The sequence below is a fragment of the Schistocerca piceifrons genome, chromosome 2, assembly GCF_021461385.2.
Source record: "Schistocerca piceifrons isolate TAMUIC-IGC-003096 chromosome 2, iqSchPice1.1, whole genome shotgun sequence".
Taxonomy (NCBI): domain Eukaryota; kingdom Metazoa; phylum Arthropoda; class Insecta; order Orthoptera; family Acrididae; genus Schistocerca; species Schistocerca piceifrons.
The window spans coordinates 579,284,634-579,297,562 of NC_060139.1; the positions used below are offsets into that span (position 1 = coordinate 579,284,634).

Below are 12,929 nucleotides of genomic sequence, written 5' to 3' on the forward strand. Positions count from 1 at the left end.
TTCCACTTTTTATGTTACAGTTTGTTTTAAGTGTTATTCCTCTTTTTCTGCGTCTAGTGCTATACCACGCGAAAGTGTGCGCGGAAGTTTTCTAAGTATTTGCGAATCGTGTAACTGAGTAGCGATACGGGAGCCCTAGAATTCAGGTATTCGGCTGTGGGAAACCATCTGAAAAATCTCAACCAGACTGGCAGACACATATACTCTCGTCGTCAATCCACCGATTCGGGTTCGCCTGCTCAAACACCGTTACGGACGTTTTAACGCTAACCGGGCGACCTATTTAATGATGTATCCGATATTAAATATAAATCTTTATATAACATCTATGTCGTTGTGTGAACATTATGTAAAACAGAGCGCCATATTATATGTAAGAGAGGATTCGATGGCTCTGATCTTACTAGTGGCTTATAAATAAATTGATAAATTATAATAAAATAAAAATATTTCGACTGAATCCGATTAATTAGGGCTTGAGATCCATGTTGATACTATCGTCTATAAGACCGATTTGGTTCCTGAAAAAAGCTTTTGTAGGCGTTCTACATTTTCTGGGTGAAAACAGTTTGTCTCCTTCCTTCCTGATGGCTTTATCGATCGAAACATCGGGAGCCACACGGTTGTACTACTGCGGTTGTACTACTGCTGTTCGACAGAAACGTGGAAGCACTGTGACAAATGCATGCTTGAACGTAAATAAAGCTTGTAGGTTGCCAAAAACCATACAACAGCCAAGATCGCATAAAATATTTCTTTGTTTAAGACACCCGGTTTCAACAGACTATTCTGTCATCTTCAGCTAAAATCTTTTCGTTGTAAAACACGTTCATTTTACGCTGACTTCACGCACAAGAGGTCAGCGTAAAATGAACACGTTTTACAACGAAAAGATTTTAAGACCTGAAGATGACAGCACAGTCTGCTGAAACCAGTCATCTTAAATAAAGAAATATTTTATGCTATCTTGGCTTGTTAATGGTTTTTAACAATTAAACAACTCGCCCTTCAGTACTCTCAAAATGAGAAAATTCAACCTGCAGGTTGCGCTGTTGTATTTGAATCTTCTCAATACGTTGCAAGTTTCAGTCGTGGCCAGAACAGTGTTCTGAGTAGTTGTAAGCTCACCATGTCGGAGCTAAGTGAATTCAGCCGTGACGAATTGGTGGATGCTTCCATAACCAAGGGAGCCGAAGTGTTTTGTGTTTAAGTAGGCACCGTATCGAAGATTTATACTGCATAGAAGGAAACCGGAAAAAAATCATAGGCCAAGACACAAGGCGGGCGCAAGTGTGTGTTATGTGATTGTGGCGGACGGTCAGTGAAAAGAATCGTGCTGAAAAGTAAGAAGACGACAGCTGCAAACATCACTGCAGAAGTGAATGTCGCACTCGCAAACCCTGACATCTGCAAAATAACACGAAGGGAGCTGCAGAAGCAAGAAATTCCAGGGCGAGATGGAATTCCAAAACCACTAGTCAGTGATGCAAATCCTCGTAACAGAAAAGTGTACTGTCTATGCCGTCTAATGGAGCAATTGAAGGAAATCATTTGGTTGGGCCAGTTTACGTCCCAAGACTGAAACATGGTGGCGTTCAGCGATAATTTGAGCAGTCATATCGTTATATTCCGTGAACTCAATGAATACTCTGCGATGTCGCATTACTGCCAACGATTGTGTGACCATATTGGCTGATCAGGTCCATCGCACGGTAAAATGTTTGTTCCTCAATGGTGATGCTATGTTCCAAAATGACACAAACCCTGTTCACACAGCTCGCGTAGTCCAGAACTGGTTTTGTAAGAACGAGGATGGTTTATCGCATCTTCCTCAGCCACCACAGTCACCAGATCTCAATGTTTATGAGCCTTTGCGGCCTGCTTATGAGAGAAGGGTGCATCGTCGGTATCCGCCTCTATCATCGTTCCCTGAACTTGCCACTATTTTGCGGGATGCACAAAGAGACTACTTTGTTCATTCCGACGCGACTGTAATCTGTTTTGAAGGTCGTTTTCCTACACAGTATTATGGATTTTTTTTTTTTTTTTTTTTTTTTTTTGTCATCAGTCTACTGACTGGTTTGATGCGCCCCGCCACGAATTCCTTTCCTGTGCTAACCTCTTCATCTCAGAGTAGCACTTGCAACCTACGTCCTCAATTATTTGCTTGACGTATTCCAATCTCTGTCTTCCTCTACAGTTTTTACCCTCTACAGCTCCCTCTAGTACCATAGAAGTCATTCCCTCATGTCTTAGCAGATGTCCTATCATCCTGTCCCTTCTCCTTATCAGTGTTTTCCACATATTCCTATCCTCTCCGATTCTGCGTAGAACCTCCTCATTCCTTACCTTATCAGTCCACCTAATTTTCAACATTCGTCTATAGCACCACATCTCAAATGCTTCGATTCTCTTCTGTTCCGGTTTTCCCACAGTCCATGTTTCACTACCATACAATGCTGTACTCCAGACGTACATCCTCAGAAATTTCTTCCTCAAATTAAGGCCGGTATTTGATATTAGTAGACTTCTCTTGGCCAGAAAGGCCTTTTTTGCCATAGCGAGTCTGCTTTTGATGTCCTCCTCGCTCCGTCCGTCATTGGTTATTTTACTGCCTAGGTAGCAGCATTCCTTAACTTCATTGACTTCGTGACCATCAATCCTGATTTTAAGTTTCTCGCTGTTCTCATTTCTACTACTTCTCATTACCTTCGTCTTTCTCCGATTTACTCTCAAACCATACTGTGTACTCATTAGACTGTTCATTCCGTTCAGCAGATCATTTAATTCTTCTTCACTTTCACTCAGGATAGCAACGTCATCAGCGAATCGCATCATTGATATCCTTTCACCTTGTATTTTAATTCCACTCCTGAACCTTTCTTTTATTTCCATCATTGCTTCCTCGATGTACAGATTGAAGAGTAGGGCGAAAGGCTACAGCCTTGTCTTACACCCTTCTTAATACGAGCACTTCGTTCTTGATCGTCCACTCTTATTATTCCCTCTTGGTTGTTGTACATATTGTATATGGCCCGTCTCTCCCTATAGCTTACCCCTACTTTTTTCAGAATCTCGGACAGCTTGCACCATTTTATATTGTTGAACGCTTTTTCCAGGTCGACAAATCCTATGAAAGTGTCTTGATTTTTCTTTAGCCTTGCCTCCATTATTAGCCGTAACATCAGAATTGCCTCTCTCGTCCCTTTATTTTTCCTAAAGCCAAACTGATCGTCACCTAGCGCATTCTCAATTTTCTTTTCCATTCATCTGTATATTATTCTTGTAAGCAGCTTCGATGCATGAGCTGTTAAGCTGATTGTGCGATAATTCTCGCACTTGTCAGCTCTTGCCGTCTTCGGAATTGTGTGGATGATGCTTTTCCGAAAGTCAGATGGTATATCGCCAGACTCATATATTCTACACACCAACGTGAATAGTCGTTTTGTTGCCACTTCCCCCAATGATTTTAGAAATTCTGATGGAATGTTATCTATCCCTTCTGCCTTATTTGACCGTAATTCCTCCAAAGCTCTTTTTAATTCCGATTCTAATACTGGATCCCCTATCTCTTCTAAATCGACTCCTGTTTCTTCTTCTATCACATCAGACAAATCTTCACCCACGTAGAGGCTTTCAATGTATTCTTTCCACCTATCTGCTCTCTCCTCTGCATTTAACAGTGGAATTCCCGTTGCACTCTTAATGTTACCACCGTTGCTTTTAATGTCACCAAAGGTTGTTTTGACTTTCCTGTATGCTGAGTCTGTCCTTCCGACAATCACATCTTTTTCGATGTCTTCACATTTTTCCTGCAGCTATTTCGTCTTAGCTTCCCTGCACTTCCTATTTATTTCATTCCTCAGCGACTTGTTTTCTGTATTCCTGATTTTCCCGGAACATGTTTGTACTTCCTCCTTTCATCAATCAACTGAAGTATTTCTTCTGTTACCCACGGTTTCTTCGCAGCTACCTTCTTTGTACCTATGTTTTCCTTCCCAACTTCTGTGATGGCCCTTTTTAGAGATGTCCATTCCTCTTCAACTGTACTGCCTTCTGCGCTATTCCTTATTGCTGTATCTATAGCGTTAGAGAACTTCAAACGTATCTCGTCATTCCTTAGTACTTCCGTATCCCACTTCTTTGCGTATTGATTCTTCCTGACTAATGTCTTGAACTTCAGCCTACTCTTCATCACTACTATATTGTGATCTGAGTCTATATCTGCTCCTGGGTACGCCTTAGAATCCAGTATCTGATTTCGGAATCTCTGTCTGACCATGATGTAATCTAATTGAAATCTTCGCGTATCTCCCGGCCTTTTCCAAGTATACCTCCTCCTCTTGTGATTCTTGAACAGGGTATTCGCTGTTACTAGCTGAAACTTGTTAGAGAACTCAATTAGCCTTTCTCCTCTTTCATTCCTTGTCCCAAGCCCATATTCTCCTGTAACCTTTTCTTCTACTCCTTCCCCTACAACTGCATTCCAGTCGCCCATGACTATTAGATTTTCGTCCCCCTTTACATACTGCATTACCCTTTCAATATCCTCATACACTTTCTCTATCTGTTCATCTTCAGCTTGCGACGTCGGCATGTATACCTGAACTATCGTTGTCGGTGTTGGTCTGCTGTCGATTCTGATTAGGACAACCCGGTCACTGTACTGTTCACCGTAACACACCCTCTGCCGTACCTCCCTATTCATAACGAATCCTACACCTGTTATACCATTTTCTGCTGCTGTTGATATTACCCGATACTCATCTGACCAGAAATCCTTTTCTTCCTTCCACTTCACTTCACTGACCCCTGCTATATCTAGATTATGGATAGTAATGTGTTGTTTTTTTGTAGTCTCCACAGTTCTGTCCACCCCGTGCATCCTGCATTATTCAACAAATCTCTGACACTGTAAACATTGTTCAAAATTTCTAATTAATTTGTTGGCGTCTGCTATTTATGAAACCTGTTTCTAAGTTACTATTTCTTGTGTGCAATATATTTCTACTGAAAGATTTTACAAAGAGCTATTGTTATGTGGGCTGTTGTTATGGCCGGTATCTCGTACAGGGTGGTTATAAATAATTGAAGTGCGGCTACTCACAGAGGCCCAGTGTGGGCTGCAATTAACGTATGACAGTGAAACTTGGTAGATATTCTACTGCGTTAAAGCGGAACCGATTAACGCTAGAAAAATAACAGTTCCAATTTTGACCACCAGGCGCAAATCTGGCGCTGTGAATATAAGAAAGACAGAGAAGTGTTTCTATACATAATGAATTAGGAATGGGACGTGGGCAGAAAAGATCAATGAAGTGAGATAGGAGTAATGTCGATTTTATTATTAACCGCTGCTTCCACAGTTTGTTCAGTATGAGCAGTAGAGAGATTTGCACCCTTACTTGCTTACCTACTTACTTACTTATACTGGCCACACAAACGGCAGCCGGTCCTTGGCTTTCCACATTTTCCTGTCATCTGCATCTCCCAGACCCAGTATCTGCATGTCTCCAAAGGTATCATCCTTCCATCTCATTCTCGGCGGTCCCAGTGATCTCTTCCCTTCACGTTCTCCATCCATCACAGACTTCACTACCGTGTTCTCCCCTCTCCTTCTCACATGTCCGACCATCTTAGTCTCTTAATTTTCACACTGCCGCGCGGAATTAGCCGAGTGGTCTTAGGCGCTGCAGTCATGGACTGTGCGGCTGGTCCCGGCAGAGGTTCGAGTCCTTCTTCGGGCATGGGTGTGTGTGTGTGTTTGTCCTTAAGATAATTTAGGTTAAGTAGTGTGTAAGCTTAAGGACTGATGACCTTAGCAGTTAAGTCCCATAAGATTTCACACACACATTTTTTTCACACTCGCTGCGACGTTTGGCAGTGTGTATAAATGTAAGAGTTCTCTGTTTTTTTCTTTTTCTCCACTGTTCATTTTCTTCACTCTTCCATATACTCGTATTTTTCTCAGTACTTTATTTTCAGAAGTGATGAGTTTTTCGTCTGTTTTCTTTGTAAGGGTTCATGTCTCTCTTGCATAGCACACTATTGGCTTGGTGATGGTCTGATACATTCTTATTTTTGCCTGCCTAGATAGTAACTTCGATCTTATGCCATTTTCCATAGCTCCTAGACATCTTCCCACAGCTTGAATTCTTGTTACTATCACTTGTTCTATAAGGTTTTGTTGGTTGATGTTGACACGTTAATATGTTTGCCTTCAGTATTGCTAGATTTTCGATTTTTAGATGGTTTGGTCTTAAATGAGCTCTTCTTCCTACTACCATGAACTTTGTTTTACATTCATTTATGCTTAGCCCCCCTTCCTTAGTTTCTTCCAATAGCACAGTCCCCATTTTCTCCAGGTCTTACGTGTTCTTTCCTATCAGCACAATACATCCGCAAAAGTTAGGACATTAATATTTTTTCCTGTGGTGACTCCTGCACTTTCACATGTTACTCTCCTCGGGGTGTTGTTGGGGACCAAATTGGACAGGATTGGTGATATAATATCTCACTGTCTCACTCCTGTTTTTACTTCAAATGCTTCTCAGAACTCCCCCTGTACTTACACTTTACAATTTGATTCAATCACACACATTTTAGTTAGCTTTATCAGCTTTTCAGGTATCCCATACTCTGCCATTATCCTCCACATTTCCTCTCTTACTATGTACTATGCTGTCATGTGCTTTGTTGAAATCTATAAACAGGCAAAAGTCATGCTGATTGTGCTCCCAGTTCTTATCTAATATTTGTCTTAGTGTGAATATTGGGTCGATTGTTGATTTACCTTTTCTGAACAATGCTTGTGCTCTGTCTAATATTTCCTCAATGTATAGGTTGGGCCTGTTCAGTATAATTATTGATATTACTTTATAGCATAAGAGAGCTATCCCTCTGTAGTACTGTGTCAGCATTTTGTCTCCTTTCTTGTATGTGGGACATACAGCAGCAGTTTTCATTTCCTCCGGCGTTACTTCTTTTCGCCGCACCTCTTTTATCAGTTTGGCTAACCATTCATGTATCTTCACTCCCCCTTCTTTGATGAACTCTGCTGATATCATGTCTATGCCAGGTGCCTTCCCATTTTTAAGTCTTTTTATTGCCTCCTTCACCTCCATCAGAGTTGGTTCTTCGACTAATGGTTGTACGTTCTGATAGTTTTCTGCCTTGTTTTCATTGTTGTAGGTATCTACTCTGTTGTTCAGCAGATCTTCGAAGTATTTCCTTCACTTCTCTAAATTTCCTTCATTCGTAGTGATCAGTTTTCCATTCTCGTCCTTCATTATCACAAACATACATACTCTGTACTCTTTTCTATAGCTATTCATTGTCCTGTAAAACTGTTACCAATGTTTTGGTTATAGTCTTCCTTAGCCTTCTCTATCTGTTTATACATGAATGCTCTTTTCTCTCACCTTATTATACTCTTCATTTCTTTCGTGGCTTTCCTCTATGTTGTTTGGTTTTCATGGTAGTTATTGTTCATCATTGCGCGTCTGGCTCTCTTCCTGTCCTGTACTACTTTTCTACATGTGTCATTGGACCATGATTTGCGCTTTATATTGCTATTATTATTATCTCCTAATGGTTCATGTGCTGTCTCCCTCACCACTGTTGTCATCTTCTTCCGTTTTATGTTGATATCTTCATCTTCTTTTCTATTGTTGTCACTCTCAAATTCAGCGAATCTATTTTTAAGCTTAATCTTAAACTGTTCATTTACCTCTTCCTCTTTTATCTTACTCACATCTACTCTTTGGGTTCTTTTGCCACCGTTGTTCTTACTTGGTGGTTTTGGTAATGATTGTTTCATCTTTATTAGCACAAGAGAATAGTCTGATGCTATCTCAGCCCCTCTCATTGTCCTAACATATGTTATTGCCCTTTTATGTTTTTTCTCTGTCAAAACATGGTCTATTTGGTTCCAGTTAATCCATCCGGTGACATCAACGTTACTTTATGTATGTCTTTATGGCGGAATGATGTACAGTACTTGCTATTTTCATGTTTCAGCCGCGCGGGATTAGCCGAGCGGCCTGAGGCGCTGCAGTCATGGACTGTGCGGCTGGTCCCGGCGGAGGTTCGAGTCCTCCCTCGGGCATTGGTCTGTGTGTTTGTCCTTAGGATAATTTAGGTTACGTAGTGTGTAAGCTTAGGGACTGATGACCTTAGCAGCTAATTCCCATAAGATTTCACACACATTTGAACATTTTGAACATGTTTCAGGCTGTGGCGAAGTTGATAAGCCTTATACCATTGTTATTTGATTCGGTGTGAAGGATGAACATGTCTATATATGGTTGCCTTTGCTGTTCTTGTCCTATTTTGGCATTTAAGTCTCCCAGCACAATTTTGATGTCATACTGTGGTAAACTGGAATACATCTGGTCTAAGGTGTCATAGAATTCGTCTTTTATGTCTTCCTTCTTGTCCTCAGTTGGGGCTTGGACATTCATTAATGAGATATTTCTATATTTGCCTTTAATTCTGATGTAGCTTGTTCTTTCATTGACATTTCGTAGTGTTATCACATTGGCCATTATTTTATTAAGAAGCGCAAATCCTGTCGGAGATATATGGCGACCACGCTTGTTTCCGCTGTGTATGATCGTGCAGTTTTTCTCCCTGTGCATACCTCGTCCCGGCCATCTTATCTCCTGTAGCGCAGCCGGTGGCCAAAATTGGAACTAAATTTTTTCCATCGTAAATCGCTTCCGCGTTAACGCCTTAGAGTATCTACCAAGTTTCGTTGCCAGACGACAATTACAATCAACACTGGACCACCTTCAGTAGCTGCACTTTAATTATAATCACCCGGCTCCACCGACACACACAGTTGTAAGGAAGTCGTGATGGCAGCTGAGCGTGGCTGAGAGCCAGGCTGTCGCACTGACCTGTACCTCCAGTAGAGGGTGGCGACGGCGGCGGACAGCAGCAGGGCGCTGCCCGCCACGACGGCCATCACGCAGACGGCGCCGCAGCTGGCGCGGCTGCCGGACGCAGACACCAGCGCCACCGGGGACTCTGCAACCAGCGACCGATGCCCGCTTTTTATCTCGCGTTTCCACCCATTGGTATACAATCTATACAAAATCTTCATTCAGTTTCTGATTTTTACCAGCATAAGCCGCGTGGCTGCGCAGCGTTGCCTGTATACTCAGTCTAGTTAGATTACCACGGCCACCTGACAGAGTCCGGAGGGACCTCCATTCTCTGCTCAAGAAGGGCAGAAAGCGACGCATTTAAATTGTACCCTTTAATACTTAGTTGCATAAATTTTCTTATTGCTATTACTTCGGGAAAATATGTGGACCCTCAGAAAAATCGCGCTCAGACATTGATTTAATGGGAATTTCAGCTAATAGTAAATTGCAGGGATTGAGACCGTATGTGGGAGACAGATGAAAGAAACAGCTACGGTATTTTTCCCGACGGAATACTTGCCACTCCAAGCTGTGAGGAAGGTGTGGCGCTGTATGACGACAGATGGCACAAAGCCTGATAGGGTGTGTTATTATTATTAATGGCACAGTCTTACAGGTTAGGTGCTATAACATCTGGCGGACAGCCTGAACAGCAATCTGCGGCCCTTTTCTGATGGTGCTGTGGTGTACGGCAAGGTGTCGTCTCTCATAGACTGTAGGAGGATACAAGATGACGTAGACAATATTTGTAGTTAGTTTGATAAATGGCAGTTTGTTCTAAATGTAGAGAACTGTGAATTAATGAATATGATTAGGAAAAAATACCGTACTTTTATCATACAACATTACTAGTGTAGTGCTTAATACAGTCACCTCTATTAAATACGTCGCACAGCAGGAAAAATTTATTGTGCAAGCTGAAAATTTTGATTCAAGTACATCACGCGAGCTCGTAATCGCAAAGATTGAGCTGACCCAATGTGCCAATTATGTCAATATGGCGTACAGCCAATGCAACGGGACTGGGGCAGACAGAAATTAACCACCACTGTACTACTTAGCAAGGCACTGTGAGGTAACACTATCTAATTATGCACCCTAGCCCCGCTACAAAGTCAAAAATCGACAGGAAAGCCGAGCTCGACGGCCTAGAACCACTCTAAAAGCTACTACAGCGAGGCAAGGATCGCTGAAAGGTCCGATAAAAGGGGACTAATACAGTCATGTACTCAGAGTCACTGCGTCAAAGGTTAAGGCTTAGCCCATAAATAACGCAGCTTTCGACGGACAAGAGCATTCTGACGTGCTGCCATTCCGTACGTGTTACGAAGGATCAGGGAGAATGACTGTCTAATGAGTTTCAGTCAAACCATGCTGAGTTGTTGAATGATGGCCAGCCTGCTGCCTGTTTGCTGACCTCAGCACTGGGCAGCCAAACCTGATGTATACCAAAGAAGTGGTCTGCCATTGCTGCCTGCTGGCTCATCGTGGATGAGAATACTGGTGAGCAGCTAACCCTCCTCCTCCACTGGGTCATCGCAAATGATTTACAACCTGCCTTTTTCGCACAGACCAGGCATGGAGCGTCCCCGCAATCTCGTGGGCGACTTGTGAACATCTTCTGCAATCTCGATCGGTCCATGGTGGATGACCATGACCTCTCTGCACGATTACCGGCATCTTGGACCACTGCCGGCAGACACTACCTGAGCACAAGACCGAGAACGCAGAGTGCGAGCCGGACAGCAGTCATCGGATCGTGTCAAGCGGACCGCGCCTGCTTCGCCCGATGTCGACGCCCGCTCTACACGCCAGTGAGGCACTCACCTACGGTAGCAAAATCTCACCTCTCTGATGAGGCGTCAGCATTCCTTTGAGGCACACGCGCCTGTGCCCAGCTGCGCTGCGGTTCCGAAAAACCTATAACCTTTGTAAACTCTGATATACAGGACATAAAAGCCCGTCTGAGACCTGCGATCATTTTTATCTTAATAATTGACAACCAATGCTGTACAATCGCAATTAAGTCATGAAATGTTCAATTGACTCTTTTATTAGAACATGTTACGCGTTTCGGGATTCCGCCCATCTTCAGAAATCACAAAATTCAATTCCTTCCTAACCAACTAGGCGTACAGCCTTGACAACTCAAAGAAAGTGTCCAATAACATAACTGAACATTTCATGACTTTATTGCGATTGTACAGCATTGGTTGGCAATTATTTTGAAATGTGTTTACAGATGACGCTATCTCACTGACGCCTCCAGGCCTGCACTGGACCACCCATTTTACACTTAACTAGACTTAATGATAACCCCAGGGCCGAGTCGTAACGTGGTGTCAAGAAGTGGCTCTGACACGTAATGTTGGTGTCAGAGTAGCTGTCACCTCAACTCTTCGGTGGTAGTGGAGCTACGTCTACAGCGCCGTCTAGCAGTGCCAGCACTATGTACTGTGGTGAGTGAAATCTGTTTCTTCATTAAAGACCTTCTTCCTAGAGTGTTGTGTTACTGTGGGCTGTGTCAATTCTTAGAGATATGATAGCTCTCTTAAGTTGTCATTTGTTAAACCAGAGGAGCCTGTTGTATTGTCACTGTTTAAAGGCGAGTTAGAGAAACATATCTGGTGCCAGTTCAGTGTAAATTTTGTAAACTTTCTGCGCATGAGCTACCATGTACTAGGCTGTGCCACTCACTTAAGACATTTGTTGGAGGTTTGGACATACGGTACAGGATTGTTCTGAATTGACTTGGGCAGCGATGCGCTGGAAGTATTAGTATGTAGTCAGTGTTGGTATGTTGAGGTACACTTTTTCCATTTCCCTTTTTGTTTTGTTGTTGTAAACGACAGCAGTAACTTACGTAAAATGCTAGACACACTTTCCGCTACTACGGGTGAGACTGTTGCCGCTTTAACTGAACAGGTGCGAATACTATCAGGGTTAAATTGACAGCAACAACAAGTAAAGGAAAGGTTACATAGGAAAGGAGAGGTGAACTGTGAACGGAGGTGCCGCATAGTCTTGTGAGATAACGTTATCAACGCCTGACAGAGTTTGAAATGAGCCTCATCATGGATTTCCATTTTGCCAACTGGTCCAGTCGTGCAATATCAAGATTTATGAGGTATTTGGATGTGACAGTGGCCTGAGACTGCATGAGAACGTGAGGGAAGGTATACTCGGGGTTAAGACTCCAGTCGACCACATCTGACCAACGGACTGCACACCAAGCACATCATAACCCCTTCATATCTGCGCCTGCCGTTTGAGAACAAGTAATGGATACCCTTGGAACATTCTGTCATCTGTTCCATTGTTCATGGACTTGCAGCAGCCAGACTAGAAAATACCGTTCCACATATGAGATGCCATTAACACACAACATAAACCTGTGTGTCCGATGTAGTGCTGTGAACGAGAAGAATGGGCCGCTGATGAATGGTGTCGTACTGTCTTAAGTGATGGGTGTGGTTCTGCACTATTGCGGTTGGCCATCATAAGCGAATACAGTAGCGGCATGAGGAGAGATCCCATTCTCCCAATGTTTTGGAGAGGCACAGCAGTATTACTCTTGGGATCATGGTGTGGAAAGCCATCGGTTACGACTTCAAGTCACTGCTGGTAGTGACTGAGAAAATTATGACGGCATAACGGTACAATATGAACATGATGCGTCCTCAAGTGTTACCTATCATGCGTCAGTATCGTGGCGTCTCTCTTCAACTGGACAACGCTTTTCCAAGCGTCACACATGCCTGTATGAACTGTCTGTACGGTTTTGAGATACTCCCGCGGCCAGTAAAATCCCCAGATCTAATCCCTGTAGAACATGTGTGGGGATAGCTCGGACTTTAACTCCGCCCCAGTGTCAGTATCCGAGACATGAAGGACCAGTTGCACAAAACTTTTGGGCCAGCTTGCCAGAGGAGAGGATAGAACGGCTTTATAACACCTTTTCCAACAAGTGCATGCCTCCAGACTAGAGGTGGTGCAACA

The 12,929-nt window shown here is 43.0% G+C and overlaps 1 protein-coding gene across 1 annotated transcript in view; it reads right to left on the minus strand.

The window, feature by feature from the left end:
* Positions 1 to 12,929, minus strand: part of LOC124775607 — a 237,383-nt gene that overhangs the window by 71,530 nt on the left and 152,924 nt on the right. The window contains exon 12 of the mRNA XM_047250436.1: positions 8,901 to 9,061. Within this exon, the coding sequence (XP_047106392.1) occupies positions 8,901 to 9,061 (161 nt within the window). The remainder of the gene's footprint in view (positions 1 to 8,900; positions 9,062 to 12,929) is intronic.